At 40.6% G+C, this 18,801-nt stretch overlaps 1 protein-coding gene across 16 annotated transcripts in view; it reads right to left on the bottom strand.

Moving 5' to 3' along the window:
• The window catches only part of CD44 (CD44 molecule (IN blood group)), an 85,085-nt gene that overhangs the window by 30,598 nt on the left and 35,686 nt on the right, over nucleotides 1-18,801 (bottom strand). For all 16 annotated transcript variants that reach the window (XM_019738555.3, XM_019738545.3, XM_019738550.3 and 13 more), the window contains exons 3-5: nucleotides 15,153-15,286; nucleotides 9,293-9,364; nucleotides 6,858-7,094 (exon numbers count right to left, since the gene is read on the bottom strand). In XM_019738555.3, coding sequence (XP_019594114.3) covers nucleotides 6,858-7,094; nucleotides 9,293-9,364; nucleotides 15,153-15,286 — 443 coding nt within the window. The remainder of the gene's footprint in view (nucleotides 1-6,857; nucleotides 7,095-9,292; nucleotides 9,365-15,152; nucleotides 15,287-18,801) is intronic.

The following is an 18,801-nucleotide window of genomic DNA, read 5'->3' as shown; positions in this document are numbered from 1 at the left end:
GGAATGACCATCTGTCTTTTCACACTGTTAGTATCTACCCCAAGAATAGTTCCACTGAGAGATTTTCTAAATTTTGTTAGCTCCCGCTATGCTATTTTATTTTCTCATGAAAAGTTAAAAATTTCCTATGACTTTGGTCATCTTAGAATACTTTTCAGAGTCAAAATTTTGTTCTGTCATCAAGAAAGACCTGGCCCCTTTTCCAATCCCCTTATTAGCCTCCTCCCAGGCTATAGTCATTCTATAGGGTAGGAAGAGGAAATATGTTTAATGGTGCTATCAAATGAAACACATAGATCCCAGACTTCATGATCTTTCAGAAGTCATCACACATATTTGTGAAACTAGAATGGCCTTTAGACTTTGACAGTATCCCCAAGGTCAATGAGAATTATTGAAGACTGTCAAGAAAACATACGACATGAGATAATAATAACTCATTACCAGCCATTATTGTTGTTATGTGAAGAGGGTTCTTGACCTCTGGTGATTGAATCAACCATGAAAACCAACCCTGAGATTCTCTCCTCTTGATTGCTGTTTTGGGACTTGTACCACTAGTGCTCATCAAGCCATTGTAACCATTATTGAATTGATTGTTGATAGATTAATAATCAGTTCTGAAGAAATAATGCTGTATATGCTTTTACAGTTTTACTACTCAAGAGAGTCATCTATACTGGATATAGATGGCATAAAGAAAGGGGAAAAGTGCAGAAGTTCCATTTCTTTCGGAGGCCAAACTGGAGTTCATAGAATGTCAGAGATGGAAAGACCTTAAATATTATCTGGTTCATGCTGCTTACCTTAAACATAAAAACATTGTGCTGGAACTTGCCCGGTCTGAAGTCAGAAGGCTAAACAACAGAGAGGTCGCAAGGGGAGTATGAAAGCTGTCTTTGAACTTTGAAAGACTATAATGTAAAAGAGGAATTAGATTTGTGTGCTCCCAAAAGGCCAAATTGGGGCCTGTAGTAAGAATTTCAGCAAGATGACTTATTTTTCCAAATGTTGGATTTAAAAAGGTAATAACCCAAACTATCCAACAACAAGCTTCTTCATAAAGTATTATATTCTCCATCAGAAAGATCATGTAGGAGGAAAGACGTGTAAGAGATTAAATGATTAAGAGTGTGAAATGTACTAGACCATTTAAGATCCTCTCCAAATTGAGAGTCCATGATAATAAAACCCAGTTCTTCAGAATCCTAGCTCTTCATCTTCTACACACTCTATCTTGGCCAACCAATATCATCCTCCAAGAATTTAGGATATGATATTTCTGCAAGCAGTCCCAGACACATAATCCCAGCAATCCCAAACACATGAAGAACGACATATGACATGAAACATGGAAACAAATGCCTTTCCACTTTTTTCCATTTAGAGTCCAAATCATCCACCAGCCTTTCCCACGATCACTTTTTAGATCAACACTGTATTTTACAAAGCAGAATAGGACATTTTGAGTGCCAGCTTTTGAAAATAGAATAAGCAATTAGGAAAGACAGGCCAAGGTAAAGTGACCCAATGATCTCACTAATAAGACCAAAAACAAGAGTCCTGATTTGAAAACTTCTAAAGATGGCCATTTCTGTAACCAAGATGTGCATCAGAAGAATATCGGATAATAGACGAAAAACTGAAAAAAGTTCAAGCAGAGAGACCAATATCCTCATTAAATCCCAAAATACAAAAGTATGGTGAATTATATTCATTTTTTTTCAGCTATCAAGAAAGCCCAGAAATGACCCAAGATGCGACACTGACAAGATTGTTTCTTTCACAATGTTTGTCCTATGAAGATAAACATTGCAAACATTTAAAAACAGCATATTCTTTATTCTGCAGTATCTCTTTCCCTCCCTTCCTCCTTCCATCCTTTCATCCCTCCTTCCCTCCCTATCTTCCTTCCTCTCTCTCTGTCTCTCTGCAGAATTATCTTAATCGCTATGATATGGACTCATAACATCAGCACTGTTTTCCTTACTTGAGTATTTGTTGAAATAAAGAATATAGTTTATTCAATGTCTTACAAGTGAAGCAAATGTAATGGACCATTTTATTACTCTTCTGTCAAAAACATGCCTAATTGTTTTGAAAAATGACCATATCCTCCATCTACAAAAGTTAATAAATGAAGATACTTGTATGCTTGTAATCCGCCATTGTTATAGACTCTGAATCTTTTCCCACAAAAGCTCTCAAGTCAAAAGACTTTGCAGGAACTCAGGGTTAATAGTCAAAGATCCAGGGAGCTTGTCAGAGGCCTAGACTCTGATGTAAAGCAACAGCTTTCTTCCTACACTTTGTAGTTCAGGTTTCAGACGTCCAAACAAGTGTCCAGGGCCTACATTTTCCATCTGTAAATCAATATTTCCCTCCATTATTATTGACTGTAATAATTAGCAGGAAGAGTAGGAGCATGCTTTTTTCCAATAGACTTCTTTCCAGAGGACTTGTTCTGAATGAATCTCCTAACGGAAGCCCCTAAAGGAAAAAAAATATTTCTGATTCTAGCACATTTCTAAAAGGAAAACAAGTAGGACATTTAGGAGTATCCAGTTGTATCCCCAGATCCATAGGCCTCTCTGATAAATGAAATGGTACCAGAGCCTGTTCTCATTAACAGTGCTGACAGAGCATCAGTAGAAAATGATAATGGATGTCCTTTTCCCAAACACTAAAAGACTTGGCATAGGACAACAAATAAGCAGAAGACATAACAGTTTACCTGTGGTTGCTATTGTGTAATCCTGAGTTCTAAGCTGTGAATTATCAAACCAGGACCATATCCAATTAATTTGTTCCTGAGCTGCTGCATGGCTGTTTGAGTGCACAGTTGAAGTAATTGAATCAATTATGAAAATATTGTTTAGTGAGCTCTTTCTACAAAACCTTTACACTCAGTACTGTCTATATAGAATGTCCGTATCTATTATAGAATGAAGATTAGAAAAGAAGGATTGAGGCCTGGTTTTATCTTTCCACTCTCCTAAAGTCTCCTAGAATCTTAGGATAACATCAGAAGTGCGAATTCTGTATGGGTATCAATTCAGTGCTACTCATTCTTCAAACGGGGTCCCCTGAACACAAGGCTCAGAGCAAAATCAAGTAGCAACTTAATGACCTATGATGGAAAGAGATTTTATATTCACTTGCCTGGGTGACTGAGCTGTGAACTGAAGGTCTTTAGCACAGCATTTCATAAAGTTGCTTTCACGCATCTATTTTGAGGTCACTTTAGAGGTGCTTGCCTATATCTTCTGGGTCTCTCATTTTATCCAGGTAGCTTGTGACAACAACTGGCATTTCAAATCTCCACTCACACTTATTACTCTCAAGTCAAGATTTATACTTAAACAGGAACTTTGCAAAGGGTGTGTGTTCAACATGTTGAAATCAGGTAAATCTTTCTCAAGTACCGATCTATCACTTTCTGTCACTTTTAATTCTAATTCAGAATGTGTTTCGGGAAAAGAAACAAAACTACTCAAGTTAGAGAAGTTCTGGACTCTGTTCAAATTAGAGAAAGGATAATCAGTAATATTTTACAATTTGAAATCTCTCATTTGACTCTCGAGTCGGACTGAGTCCAGAATGTTTCCCTGTAGAAGAAGAACGGCAAAGATCATCAGGGGAAACATCAAAAGCACTTGTGAGTTTTAAAACCCGTTTTGAGTCACACATCCCTTTGAAAATCTGATAAAAGTGATGGCGTCTCCTCAAAAACGTGATGCTTCACATACACATTCTCAAAATTTTGCGTGTTATTTCAGGTGGTCTTGTATACCTTATGGCCTGTCATTGAACCTCCGGGAAGTCCACAAAGTCCAGCTTAACAACTTGGACTCTATACACACCAGACGTCAACCACCGGCACAATATGTTTTATGCTACAAAGGACGCATTTGCTCAGAATTAGAGAGTAGAGAGATAGGAGCCAATTTCACCAGTGATGCCCTGAGATAAACCTGAGCATCCACTGGAAAATTCGCAGACACCCCATTCTAACCTCAGAAACTTATTAAAGATGCATAGCTCCTGCCACCCTCCCCTATAACACACCAGAAAGAGACCAACAAGAAATAAACATATAAGAACAAGATAGAAATTGGCAGTATTTCTGTCTTCCCTAAAGGAGTTGCATGAGATTTTGGGAAAATGGAAAAAGCTACAGCCTAGCCAGCAGAGTTTCCAATTTTCCCCACCCAAGTAGACCATGCCAGACAAAAAAACACACACACCATAAAAACAAAAACCGGTTTCTTTGACACCCAGAACACAAGGAAATAGAGTATTCCCAGGCAGGAGCTGCTTCCTGAATTAGTTTAGGTTTCTGGATTCCAGAACATTTTAGATCGGAAAGAGTCTGAGACACGCCTCCAGGAGGGATCTTCCAAAAATAACACTTAAAATAAAAAGCCTGTCGGAACTCAAGACTTCCGCAGATGGTTCTTATTGGCTCTCCCCATTGCCACCCACTACGGACCCTTAAGGAAGGAACAAGCCACGGAAGCCAAAGAGCAATTTTTGGTACTCGGCCAGTTTTCCTCTTGACCTCTGCCCTCCCACATACGTTAGGATTTTCAAACACTCCCTCTCACCAAGTCCCAACTCTCAGCCCAACAGCCACGAGGTTTTGAGAATCTCCTCACTGGGTTAGAAAATATGGTCTGTTCAAAAACTTACCAGTGCTAACTTTTTCTAGTACACCACATGCTACTTTCAAGTTTCCACCTGATTGCTTCCTTTGACGCCCTTCTTTGCCTGCATTGATTCATCTGGAGTTGCAGTTGGCCTAATTGGATCCTATAGCACTTCAATATCTCTCGGGTTAGCCCTGGACTCACTCTAGTGGACAAACGAGTCCCTCTCTTCCTTAACTACTAGAAGAAATTTAGCTAAGTCCTCTGGAAAGAGGAAAGCACAGTTCTTTTCTCAACCCAAATCCTGAACTGTGTTTCAATGAAACCTCATAACTCTCCTCTTCCTTGATTTCTGTACGATGTCTAGACTCCGGGAAGGTAGGTCCAACTCTGAGTCCTCAGTATCTAAAGCAACATCTGCCACAGAGAAGACCTCAAATATCAGTTGGATGAATGACTAGCTTCCTAATCCTTACGTCTCTTCAATATCACTTTTTAATGGTGCTTCCCACTGGGTCCTAAGCATTAGAATAGGCCTGGTGTGTGGTAGATCTCAACATATGTTTGCTGACTAACTAATAGGCGGCAAGGTGCAGTCCTTAAAAGAGGTGCTATAAATGCACATAAGACGTGCTTTTTGTCCTTCCTAAAGCATACGTGACACATTGTTTTATACAAGCTATTAGCAGCTTCTGTGTTAACATCACGATTTTCCTCTTTGGTGGGAAATAGTCCTTTAGGGTAGATCTGATCTGCTTCCCACTGAGACAACTATTATTGTCTGCTAACGTCTGACAAAATTGCATGCCCTGACGATAAGCATCTTCAACATACTACTTTTAAAAGGCAGGGTACTCAAGAAGCAACACGTAGCCAACAACACTGCCAGCCTGGTTTGCAGAAGCGTCTCTCAGCAAGGATTGTCCGTGGGATTACAAACAATAAAGTTACAAGTAGTTGGCTCTAGAGAGCCAATGATTGGGAGAGCGTGGGCACTGTGATAGTATCTGCTTTTTGAAATGCTTCAAAGAACCTGTGGAGAATGACCACAACTCCAAGCCTATCTGTACCATCCCCTTGGCAAGCTGCTAATAAAAAAATTAAATCACTGATTATCAAGTAACCTTACATGAAATCATCAAGCTCAGGAGGTTTCCTTCGCTTCTGGGTGACGAGGAATATAAAAGGTTCCTATCTTGAGCTTTCACAAACCGGTCAATTTCTGCCACACTCTTCGGAGAGCACAGTCACCCCCCCCCCCCCCCCCAGAGCCATAGCCAGCAAAAGTGCAAGCCCACACCACACCAGGAAAGCCGCACAAGCGGCAGATGCCCTCTTTGAGTTTGAATAATCCTCCACAGAAGGAACACAGACAACCTGGAAACATGTTTTAAAACAAACCTTGGGGAAAAGGCAAAGAGGGAAACAAAGGAGACAAGACAGAGATGTAATCATTTTCCAATGAAAGCGAAGCCAAAACCCAAAGAAATCGAAGGTAATGTTTACATATTTCCACTCTTGCTGTCCCAAGGTAATGAATGACCCACACAAACCAAGCGAGTATTAAGAGCCTTCCCCTACAGGCTAAAATATAAAATTCTCAAGCAGATTTAATTTGGTCAGATAATTCCTTCAGGTATGTTTCCTTGGACCAAAAACAAAGGAATTGTTCAATACATCATGGGTAATGAATATGACTGAATATTATACAATCAATAACATGAGGATAAATCAGGTTAAAGTATAAAAATATAAAACTAAGTGATAAAAAGGAGCAGATAGAATGGTCTTCATCTGCTGTGATCCCAACTTATGAAAACAACCCTATCCAGAGGTAGAGAAGAGCCAGAAGGAAACATGCAAAAATAAAAATAGCTTCAGTATCAGGCTTGAATGGTCACCACGTCCCTGAGACAAGAGAACAAGGTAAGTTCAAAAAATCTTTCGATATGGCACTTCTTATCCCCAGGTAAGAAAGACAGGGTGGCAGATGGAAAAACAAACAAAACAAAAAAACCCCAAAAAACCATTGACTCTCACTCTATGCACACAGGGCACTGACAACCACACAGCCCACCTCCCGAAATGATGTCACCAACTTCCAGAGACAGGAGACCACCAACATATGCGTGCGTAGCACTCAAGAAGATCAGAGATGTTTTTGCAAAAGAATCGCGATTGGAAAGCACAGTGATTCATTCTGCTTACTGGTAGTGGGGGTTTTCTCTGGGATGCCGGACACCCAGGGACGGTCTTTTCCTTGGGTCGGGTGTGCAGTTGTAAGGTCGGTGTGGAAGATGTAATCTATTGAAGGGCTTTTTTCACTGGAGTAGCCACTAAGTTCATCCTCAGTAGAGTTGGTGTAGTTGCTCGCGTTGATATCTGCTGGGTTAGTTCTGTATTCTCCTTTCTGGACATATCTGCTGCCATCACGGTTAACAATACCTGGGAGAAAGAAGGAAGGCACTTTCAGAACTTGACAGCTGATGTTTTCTGAGTATACAAAAGAGTGGGGATTATCACAGAAGACAGTGATTTCAAAGCTATTTTTCTTTTCTTCTTTAAGAAAAGTAACACCTAACTATCTAGCTAGTGGGGGGATAAGTGGCTGAAGGACTGAGAAAAGTACCCTTAGCTGCCCACACACACACTTTGGAAATGGGGAGGGGAAAAGAAGGAGTGTTTGGGGAGTCTCTGTGTTTGAATTCCAGTTCTGTGTGGCTCTAGACAAGGTAAGTGATTCTCTGAGCTTCAGTTTTGTCGTTTGTAAAATGAAGATAATACTACCTTCTGTTATGAGCACTATATGATATTGCAGGTAAAGCGTGAGCAGAGTATTCCAAGGATAGACAGTGCTCAATACATGATAAATCTCCCTCCTGGACCCTACTCTTCCTTCTCAAGAACGTGTAAACTTTGTTGCTATTAATTCTGCTTATTTCCAGATAGGATTTGAAGTAGGAAACAAAATGCTGTTAGATACGTATATTTGTAAATCCATGAAGAATTGGATTTTCTTCCTAAGAGCCAAATTTTGTCAGTTTAAGTGAACCTTTACTCCTGGCTAAGAAATTAGCATACCTAAATATTGACAGAGCCTCTGGCAGCCTCTCTGAAATTCAACCTTGAAATTAAGAAGCACAGATGTATATAAAGATTGAAACCTTTGGTTTAAACAAGCAAATGACTAGAATGGACAGGAGAAAAAGCAAGGATGAATTCATTCATTGTTCTTCCCTAAAAGTATTTGCGTCCTTCAAGTCTGGGCCCCCCACCGAACAAGTGTTTTTTTAAGCTGAAATGATTTTATGCATTGCATTTGTAGGACTAACGAGTCCTTTTGTCTACCTATCTAGCTTGCCCAAGTAGAACTATTAATAAAATATGAATTTAAAATCATTCTGAAGTCTCTATCACCTCCTGATAGTCTCTGCAGATAAGGATCTAGTAAGGAAATATGACCAAACTTGCACAGGTCTGGACTTTAGAAGAGATCTGTGGGGACCAAGAAAGTGGGACATTTACTGACCATCTACTATATGGGCCAGGCATGAATTACACATTATCTTTCTTAGTTATCGTGAAAAATCTCATATGTTTTTCCATTAGCCAAACGAGAAAACTGAGGCTCAGAAAGAGTAAGTCATTCCTAAGTTCATCCAGGTGCTAAGGAACTAGGATTTCAAACCAGGCCTGACTGAGACCGCGTATCTTACATTGTAGGCCTCCACTTCCTTTTGCAAAGCACAGTCCAGGGCCAATGCCCTACCTACTGGTGGGGGGCGGGATTTGTATGGTCCAGGAAGAGTCTCACCCCCTGGCCACCAAACCGCTGTCCCTATGCACACTGAGGGATCTGGCTCTTAGGAGACAGAAATCAGGCCTCCTCAATACTGCGATACTTCTCAAAGAAATGAGGTTCAGAGGTAATAATATCAGAGTTAATAGGTTGACCTATTTGAAAGATTTGGTTGAGAGATTCTGTTTGCTCCAGTGCTGATGCCTACTTTTGGGGATAATCAAAATGATTTTAGGTGGACATGGTATAAATAATGTTGACTCACATATCGGGAAGTTCATAAACTTTGTAATTCTCTTTCAATACTCCAGTTAAATTAAACACAACATCTGGGGGACTGGAATACCCCTTCCCTTACCACTTATTCATCCGCCTCTATAAGAGAGAACACAGCTCAGAGCCTTCAGCAGGTACCATTTAAGAACATTATTTCATTTTCCCTGCCTTTAAATTTATTTTTAAGGTTCCCTTCTAATTGTGACCAGGGATGCTGGCTTTGTCATTTGAAGTTTTTAAAAAGAACAAATGTATTTTAAATAGAAAAGAAGGGGTTAATTAAATTAAAAATATCAATAATAGTGCTGTGTACACAGAAATGTCAACCAAAAAGTGAAAGTAGTTTTCAAATGACTGAAGTTTGAGGAATAGTGTATTGGGGTAAACCAGATAGCCGTCTCAAGCCATTGCAGGAAAAGAAGAAGGGACACAGAATCATGGCCAAAGTGCCTTAGGGACATTTGTGGTAGGGATGACTGCTATTCTATTCAAGTATAAAACATAGAAGTGCACCTGATCCTTTCCCCAAGAGTGGGGAAGCTCAATCAAGATTAGAAGAGATACGTACTTATGGTAATTGGTCCATCAAAGGCATTGGGCAGGTCTGTGATTGATGTACAGTCTTCTATTTTGTCCGATGCTATGGGGTAGAAAAGAAAAAAGACATGAGAACTCTAACAAATAGGAGCAAAATTGATTCCCATCTCTATTGGTTAATTAGCATGGAGTTTTATTGTAACTTATCCCAATTAATTTTCTTTTTCTAAAACTCAGTTAGGTCTCCTGGGAACTTCTCTGACCTTTGTGATGCATTTTTCATTTTTATTTAGCTTCCTACATGTTTGGAAGCTTACTTCTTCCTCTTTCCACCCCAACAAATTCAGCCATTAACAAATACAGATGTTCTATATCAGGTGTTGTGGAAGGCCAGGCGTACAATGGTGAGTAAGATACACAGGGTCCTCCTCTAATGAAACACACATTAGAAATTTATTTTTTAACTTATTATAAAAGTAATGTAGGAACGTTGCAAAAAAATTTTAAAGAAATGTATAACTATAACGAGAAAATCATGTGTAATACCCATAATCTACATAATGATGAAAAAACAGGCAAATACAATAAAATGTTTGTCAATATGAACAGCATGAGAATCTGAAGATTAAAATAATCAACAAAGAATTAACTTGACAGGATAATTTTAAAACAAACTCATAGTTAGTCTTTTTGTTAATGTATTAATGTTTTATTAATTTGACTGATCTCCGTAAGCAACTGCTCCATATAGAATGCTTCTTGGCATGTAGTTCCTGGGGTTGTCTACCTTTGATCTAGGTGCCCAGAATAGTTCCTCAGGCTACTGGTTTGGCATATCTCACTGTGGGTATCTCTGGCTTCTTTTTCTCTTGTCCTCCATTTATCATCTACTTCTCCATCCCATTCTTCAGGAATAAATATTTCTGACTGTACCTCGGGCCTGTCCGACCACCCACATATGTTACTAGCAGCCCCATGAGAAGTACTGTGTAAAGCCCTGTGAAAACAGGCCCTGAAAGTTCCATGTTCATGCCATCCCTTGAGTCCTAAAAGACGACTGCAGAATGTCTCAACCAACTGTTCCATTCATGTCCAAATTCTCTATTTGGTAACTAGACCTGTGTTGAGCTCTAAAAACTCAGAGAGCTTAAAATTGAATTTGCTATTATAGGAAATTTGGATCCATTTGTGCATTACAGCTTTTGTACTGTGTGTGTGTGTGTGTGTGTGTGTGTGTGTGTGTGTGCGCCACTTTAATGTAAAATGGCAACTTATTTGTTATGTTGGTTTCTCCCAAAGTTGTTCTTTGGCAAAAAAGAAGGAAGAAAGGGATGGATGGATGGATGGATGGATGGATGGATGGATGCAGACAGATTGTTATCACAAGGAAGTCTATTTATCACAAGTATTTTAAGTGTCTTGCCATAAACCACTGAGTAGTCATAACATTGGATAAAAATACAAGTTGAACAAAATAGGGTTTGGCTGCTCCCCAGTTCTTAAGAGCATCTTTTCCCACAGATAAAGGGGATGCCCTTTACCTGTCAATTTCTTTGGCCTCGTAGTGAAACTAAATGGCAGCTTTATATATTCAGCTGGAGAAGAGCAGGTTTTAGGAAAAGCCATTCTTACAAAGTCTTAGTAAAAGATTTCTTAGAAAAGAAATCCTTCAAAGAGACCATCGCCTCCTTGGTAAGGCCATTCCTCAGCTTCCAATCTAAACCAGCCTCTCATCACTCCCCTACACCCATCAGCATCATATATTATCTGCTCTCATTTCTTCCTCAGGCTTACCACTCTCTAAAATGATCTTCATTTTACCTGATGGCTGTTCATGACACATCTCCCAAACCCTACTCTCTGATTCCCACCCACCTCCATAGAAGTACGTAAGTTCCACAAGAGGAGTAGGAACTTTATCTGTCTTAGCCAGGACATTTATGTGTGATGGGGACAGAGAGGCACTGAATAAATATTTGCTGAATGAATGAAAAAAGGAGAAAAATGTTCCATTCTTCTAGAAAAAGAAAACACCCTAAGATGTTAACCCCCAAAATGGTCTACAAATATCAACAGGTCAAACAACATTTAGATAAACCCTAAATGGCAATGCCATAAGAAATTATTAAAGGAAGTTTCAGACATAGCATTTTAAGGATTTACTCAATACATACGACAGATCACATAATGCAAAAGGAGCAAAAATTGGACATGTTGCTGTCCCTGCTTTTGAGGAATTCATAACGCCATGGGGGACAACAATAATTAATATTTCTTTAGATTTTTTACAGCTTCCCCAAAATTTTCCCAATGGATCCCTCATTTGAAAATCAAGGCAAATAGCCAACATGGGCAATCTTAAAGATCATCTACTTTGTCTGTTTTGGGGACACCACCAGAACCTGGCCTGCTTGGTGACATGCTTCTGATATTGTCCTGTTGCATATACCCAGAAACAGGCTTTGGAGGATGACTTCCCAATGGCAGCGATGGAAGAATCTCCCCCAAATTCAAACACAACTGCAGGGAACAGTAGTGCACTGGGAATTTCTAGAAGTTAAGTTGCAATAGAAGGGGGTATGATGTCAAAAACATTAAGACACTGTTGTAAATGATTGGAGCATTTGTTGAAATGGGCCCCCTTCATGCTCTAATTCACCTTCACTTTTATAAAGAACATCAAATCTGGCATGCATACTAAGATGGATGATGACCCAAATGTGCAATGAATACATTCATGCTCCCATGTCAGAGAACAGGGCCTCATTAGACAGCCTTTCATTCTGTTTAATGAGAATTGCTCTACTGGGAGAATCAGGCCTGGTACGGTTTTCCTGAACCCCAAGATTTGTTAGAAAGACTCAGACGTAAGCTTTCTGACAGGCTGCCTCTCACCCCTTGCATCCACTGTACCAAAATTGCCAAGAAAAATGTTAATGATGCAGTCTAGCTAGGGAGAGGGGGTTATCACTTTGTGAAGGGTGTAAATGTCTAACTATTATGTTGGTTTGTGCACCTGAACCTAATAATAATAATAATAATAATAATAATAGTAAAAACAGAGACTGAGACCTGTTATTCAAAGCAGTCTTAAAAAATAAACTAATTCGAGTCAGTTCTTTGTGTTAACACAGAAGACACCAGGCTCAGGCTGGGCCTTCCCGTTGAGAGATGAGGCAATAAAAAGCACAAAGCCTTTCCAGGGTCTGCCTTATTTTTGTTGGTAAGCCACAGGCTGTGTTTGAAAAAAGCATTGCTGAAATTGTAAGCATACAGAAGCTGTCTGCTAAGATTGAGCTGGCTTTGGTCCCTGTAACCAGTTTGTGGGGGGACCATATCCCTGGGTCCTGCTGGTAGTTCTCTGACTACATTCAATTCATGGATCTTTCCAATGAGATCTTTTGCATGGAGTACAAGATTATCAAGATCTGTTGCTCACCTAACACCCTTATCATCTGACTCTAAACCAAGATATTTAGAATTGATTTATCCCTAAACATTCTTCTCAAGCTCCTTCACTTTTTGTCTTGATACTTCAACAAGATTAACTCCCCAAATAAGAAATATGGCCCTCGGTTCTTTCTCACCCTACTCTGCCCAGCACAGTACTGAGCACATATATCTGATAAATAAATATGCTTCTTAAAACTTAAAAAAATTGATAAAAGCAGCCTATCCATATTGAGTAAATCTGGAAAAGAGAAAGAAAAAAAATGTCACTTCAAACTTCACTATTTTAATATAGCTATTTTGGTATACAGTACAATCCCAAGACTTCTCAAGCTTTTCAACTGAACTATCCCTCCCAAAGAAGAGGAAAGCTAATCAGTACTGTTAACTCCCTTCTCTGAAGATAGGCCCAAACTCATGGGCAAAAATAAGGGCAGGGAGGAAAGTCTCAGTACTTGCTTGCCTAGATGGCTTCATTTCCAGGTAGCAAAAGTGTGAGCTTCTACCTTTTTGAGTAAAGATTCTTCCCAACCAGTGATTCCAACAGGTAAAACAGGTGAGACAATGGGAATAGACAACAACATAATTTATTGCACACATTCACTCGACAAGATTCAGTGGGAGACCCAACAAGCAGTACTCAGAGACATTGAAAGATAGGCAGTCTGTTGGTAGCTCTTCTCCACATGACCAACACCTTCATCTAAAGCACCAAGTCTTCCCAAATTTTCCATGAGTTCTGGCACTAAGACAAGCTAGCTAGACCACATGTAGCTCTGTGCCTATTTCCTGTTTATTTGCCTGTGGTTTTTCTTATTATCGTGTCATTAGAATGGACATTTTGGGTACGGCTGTGGGAACTGGATAAGGGTGTAGGCTGAATTGGACTCTCCTCCTTTTGGTCAAACTCCATTTGTGTTCTTTGTTCATATGACAGGGAGCAGTAAACATCCTACAGTTTTCTCCTTATTCTCCTTATTTTAAGTGTCCCTTCATGGATTTAGTGACCTGCATACATTTGACATACTTTACTGGCTTCACACACACTCCATTTTTAACTAACGAGCCCTGATACTTTCTCTTTTTCCTAAACCCTCTGAATTCCCACTCTGAAAACTATTGCTGAGTAGCGTAGCCTAAAACTACTGATGTAATCTCACAATTTCTTTGATATCCCTACCTTAAAGTACCTTAAAAAAATCCATGCAGAGTTTATATTCTACTATCACATATAATATCTATGTTTGCCTTATACAGAAAATAACTTAAGTCACTTTCCAGCTGATTTAACATCCCCTTCCTGTCTTTAAGGAAAACTGACATGCCAGGAAGACATGTCAAGTTTACCACATGGCTTCATCTTTCCCTTCATAGAATCTCAAACCTTTAAGGGGAACAGAAGACCCAGTTTGAGAAGTGAGACATTTGATTGTTGGCATTCAAAAACTTGCCATTTATGGGTTTGACCCCTCTCAAAAGACCCTGAAGATTTAATGATGCATAGAATTCTTCAGTTTTGCTGGGGCCTGAATTAGACTTATAAGCATGTGTTTCTGGGCTAATAGTTGGAAGTAACTCCCTTAGACAGGGAGGGGGCCTGGCCAACAGCCCAGCACGTAAATCTTAACTTGGCTTCCTTATTCTCTAGCTGTCAAGCTCTCGGTTATTGGGTAAGGACACTCAACAAGGTCAAAGACCTACCATATATCCTCCCAGCCTTCTCTCTAGCCCTAACATATAATAAATACCTCTGAGCTAAGCCATTTGGCTTGTTCTCCAAAGCTAACATTAGATTAATGTCATTTCCCTATTCAAAATCCTGCAATGACTTCCCATCACACAGAGAACAAAATCCAAACTCTTAACTGTGGCCTTGGAGGCCTTATGTGATCTGGCGCCTGCTTACCTCTCTAACTTCATTCCTTGGCATTCTCCTCTCTGATCACTGGGCTTTATCCACACCGGCCTCCCTGCTATTCCTGGAACAGGCCACGATGCTCCCACGGGTCTAGCTCGGCACTGGCTGTTTACTCTGCCCGTGGCTTTCCTCTCTCACTTCACTCAGGGCTCTTGTAGACACGCCTCCTCAGAGACTCTTTCCCTGACCACCTTCTCTGAAAAAAAAGCATCCCTAACACTCTGAAGCCCTTTGCTCTGCTTTCTTTTTTGTAGCTCTTTGCACTCTCTGACTTCATATAAGGCGTTTAATATTCATTTGTTTACTATTGGCTTTCTCAACTTAGCAAGTAAGCACCCTGGAGACAGGGATCTCGTCTCTGCTGCAGAGATATTCTGTGAGCATCTAGAAGCTACGTGCATCCCCTCTTGGCAGGGCTTGAACTGCTATTGGCCACAAAGCAATCCAAAACAATCCAAAAAGCAATCCAAAACGCAACCCAAAATGCAATCCAAAATGCAAAGACAATCCCCTTGGAACCAACCTGAAGCATTGAAGCAATATGTGTCATATTGGGAGGTGTTGGAGGTGAGAATGTACACCCCTGTGTTGTTTGCAGCACAGATGGCGTTGGGGTGGATCCGAGGAATCACCACATGCCCTTCTATAAACCCGTACCTGCAAGAGAAGCACCAGCAGTTACCCACCTGCAAGGTTACCCACCTGCAAGGCTGTGATGGGTATTTTATCATATACCATCGAATGCCATGCCATGCAGTGCAATGCTTCATTCAGCTCACCCCGAGGGCGGTAGAGGTTTCAACAACTGAGTTACATGAAATCCAAAAATAACAGCAGAGGGAGAGGGAAAGGGATCAACATGACTGATGGCAACCAAGTGATTTTTATTTGGGGTTCTATCAGAGCTTTAAAAAAAAAAAGTCTCACGAAAGAAAATGTTAGCTTCAAATCAATTTGTGGTCAGCAGTGTCAAGTCAGTGTGAACAAGCAGAGGAAGTCCGAGTCACAAAAGACGAAAGAAGGACCATTTTATGATGTGAGATTCACTCTGGCTCTCCACTACCCTCATATTTTTCAGAAAATACATAAAATGACTAGCTCCCAGAAGATAGGATTAGGCGACTCTTCATTTCAGTCCCTAAATGTCAAACCTGCCTTATTTCCCGTCCCCTACTCGTCTCTCCCTGCCTCACCTTTTCCTGTGATTCCCTCATTCCACACTCCAATGCCCTAAACATGACGCCTGTTCATGTCATATACAAGAGCGTTTTGCCTCATGAGTATCCCGGGCATAATTTCACTGCCAGTGGAAGTAAATGGACCATCCTTAAGATGGGAGTAATAGTGACTAAGTAGATATCAGTGCCTCATTTAGCTCAGGAATTTTCTAGAAGCAGCATGGCCAGAGAAGTGCTTAAACCCCTCTGCCACCACCAAGGTGCTTCTGGGAACATGTTGGACTGGAGCCCCTTTCAGTGATAACACACAGCACTCAGCCTCTTCTAGCAGCATCATGGTGGCTAAATACTCACTGTACAATTTCTCCTGAATATAAAATGCCACAAAAAAATGAGATATGGGCTTAGAAAACTACCATTTGCAACGGAAGAGGTGATTGCAGGGGAATGGCAGAGAGGGAGAAGCTAAATCCAGCAGGTTTTTGAAAATGCAAGGCTGGCTAAAATGCATAGCCTAGATCGTTTTAAACTTTCCTGCCAGGTGCATTGCCCTGCAAGACCCATGGAAATGGCTGAGTTTGAAGTTTCCAAGCACATAGAACTCATTCTGTCTACGTATGTTGCAATTGCAGCTCTCATGACTAATTCCTCATCTAAACTGACAGACTGGTTTCTCCAAAGACTCCTTAGCTTGGTGGGGGGAGGAGTTGCAATTAAATGTTAATAAGTTTCCACATATCTGAGAATTGCTACTAATCAGGGTGGGGCAGACAGGAGAGTAGCTGCTCAAATTTTATCATAGCCTGAGACTCTGCCATCTGTCCTATAGCTGATTCATAGCTACCTGAGTGAAATTAGGGAAATGAGTTTTGCAACACTTATACCAGCTGTGTGTGGAACAACAGCCTTCTTTGGCATAGTTTTTCTTTTCTTGTTTTAAATTATGATACTCCTTGGTGAGCCTACCCTCATCCCACCGCATCATATTCGTATGTACCACGTCTGTGTAACACCAACTTTCTAGAATCTGCATTCCCTTTGCCAAGTTATGCCTGAGTTTTTGCCACATTATGGCAACTGCCAGTTTTATGGGTCGCACATGCGTTGGGGATATTAAAATTTATATGTGTGTATATTGCATGAGTAGGTTGCCGTTCACAGGCAGGAAAGGAATACTCAGCAAATCCACGCAGCAAACTTCCATCTCCCTTTTGCTCTCAGTCCTCCCGGAGGGCTTGGTCATTAAAACCTTGCCCTGGGCTCAGATGAAGCAGGACCTAAATCTGGAGTCCTCGCCATGCAAGTGATGTGGCCCTGAGTGAGCTGGGGGATTTCTCTCAGCTTCAGTTGCTTCATCCATCAGTGGGGTAATACCATCAACCACAGTACAGTCTGAGGATTAACTGTGAGGCTGTGGGAAGTAAATAGTAGGGCACAGCATCTAAATGCTCGATCATTGGCCAGTGGGAGCAGTAAGAACTTCCCTCTTTTTTGGCAAATGAGAGCATTTCTGTATTTTGTAAGTATACCTTGTTTGCATTACACAATCAAAATTCAGCTTACTAAATTCACTTTACTAGGCTACTGACCTAGACAGGGCCATATTGAAACAAATCGCATTGTGAATAGAACAAATGCGTCTGCTAATTGGCCTTTCTTCATTGCAGCCTGCAGCTCAGGGTGAGCAGCTACCAGCTGCTCTCAGCTCCCTTTTATGTTCTCCCAGACCCAGCTCTGAACACATACAGATACCTGTACAAAGCTGCTCTTCGATTTAGAGAAATGCTACTCAGCAGAACTTTCTGTGATATTGGAAATGTTCTATAATCTGTGTTGTCCATACAGTAGCCACTAGCCATTTGTGGCTAGCTGAGCACTTGAACTATAGCTAGCGCTGCTCTAGAATGAAGATTTCGATTTTATTTAATTTTAATTAGGTGTAAACTGCCACACGTGGTGACCATATTAGACGGTGCAATTTTAAAGTAAAGATTTCCCTTTTCCTTTTCAGCAAGTGTCTCAGCTACTGCTCATAAAGTGGGTGCATTGCTCTGTAACCAAGGACAGAGGAAAGATGTCTTTAACTTACGTTTAACGGCTTTTATAAAGAGTTACTCTGGACTTTTAAAAAGCAGTCTGTATTTGTACATGAGTGCACTGAAGAAAAAGAGGAACCACGTTACCTAATGATATTACATTGCAAAAGCACAGAGCCGGTAAAGACAGGCTGGGGTGGAAACTTTGGAGCGGTTGTGCAGACAACCCACAGTTTAGTGAAAACAAACCAAACTAAAACACTTCACTGTGGTCGTCACCACTGCTTGCTCTTTAAGTGCACCACTCACCACAGGGTCAGCAGAAACTCAAAAAAAAAACAAAACACACACACACAAAAAAAATTAGAAATTTTTTTTAAAAAAGTCCATTGCCTGCTGTGATTGTCCTGGAGCAGAAAGGAAGGAAGGAGGGCTTGAGAAAGGCTCCATGGAGCCCTTGGTAACCATAGAAACCTCTCAGGTCTTCATAGGTCCCTCTGATCGCTTCCTAGTCACTTGTAACATATCTTAATAATTTTCATGCTTTTTTTTAACCCTCTCATACTAGAGCAACATAGAAAAGAATGAGAGAGAGAGAGAGAGAGAGAGAGAGAGAGAGAGAGAGAGAGAGAGAAATCTGCTTTGAGCCAACTCTGCAGGGCCAAGATTCCACCAGGCACATATTTATTTTAAACACTGTTATTTGGTTTACGTTTTCTTGTGGTACCGACAATGATATTGCACACTTCTTCAAAGCCAGTGGAGCGCTGTGGAAGCACTTCAGGCAAGAGGATTACAGTGGATGACCCTTAATGGCCTCCTCTGGGCAACGCGGCTATGATTCACAAAGGAGTCTTTAGAGGGCTTTAAATTTCAGTTGTCATGCAGGTTCCAGTTTGACTTGGCCCAAATTAATAGGTGGGCAGACCCTTCAGGCAGTCATCCAATCAGCTGTCAG

This window comes from Rhinolophus sinicus, chromosome 14, assembly GCF_057876585.1.
Source record: "Rhinolophus sinicus isolate RSI-liver-muscle chromosome 14, RSI-T2T, whole genome shotgun sequence".
NCBI classification, from domain to species: domain Eukaryota; kingdom Metazoa; phylum Chordata; class Mammalia; order Chiroptera; family Rhinolophidae; genus Rhinolophus; species Rhinolophus sinicus.
The sequence above is the reverse complement of the archived record's forward strand: the minus strand, read 5'-3'. Positions and strand labels throughout refer to the sequence as shown.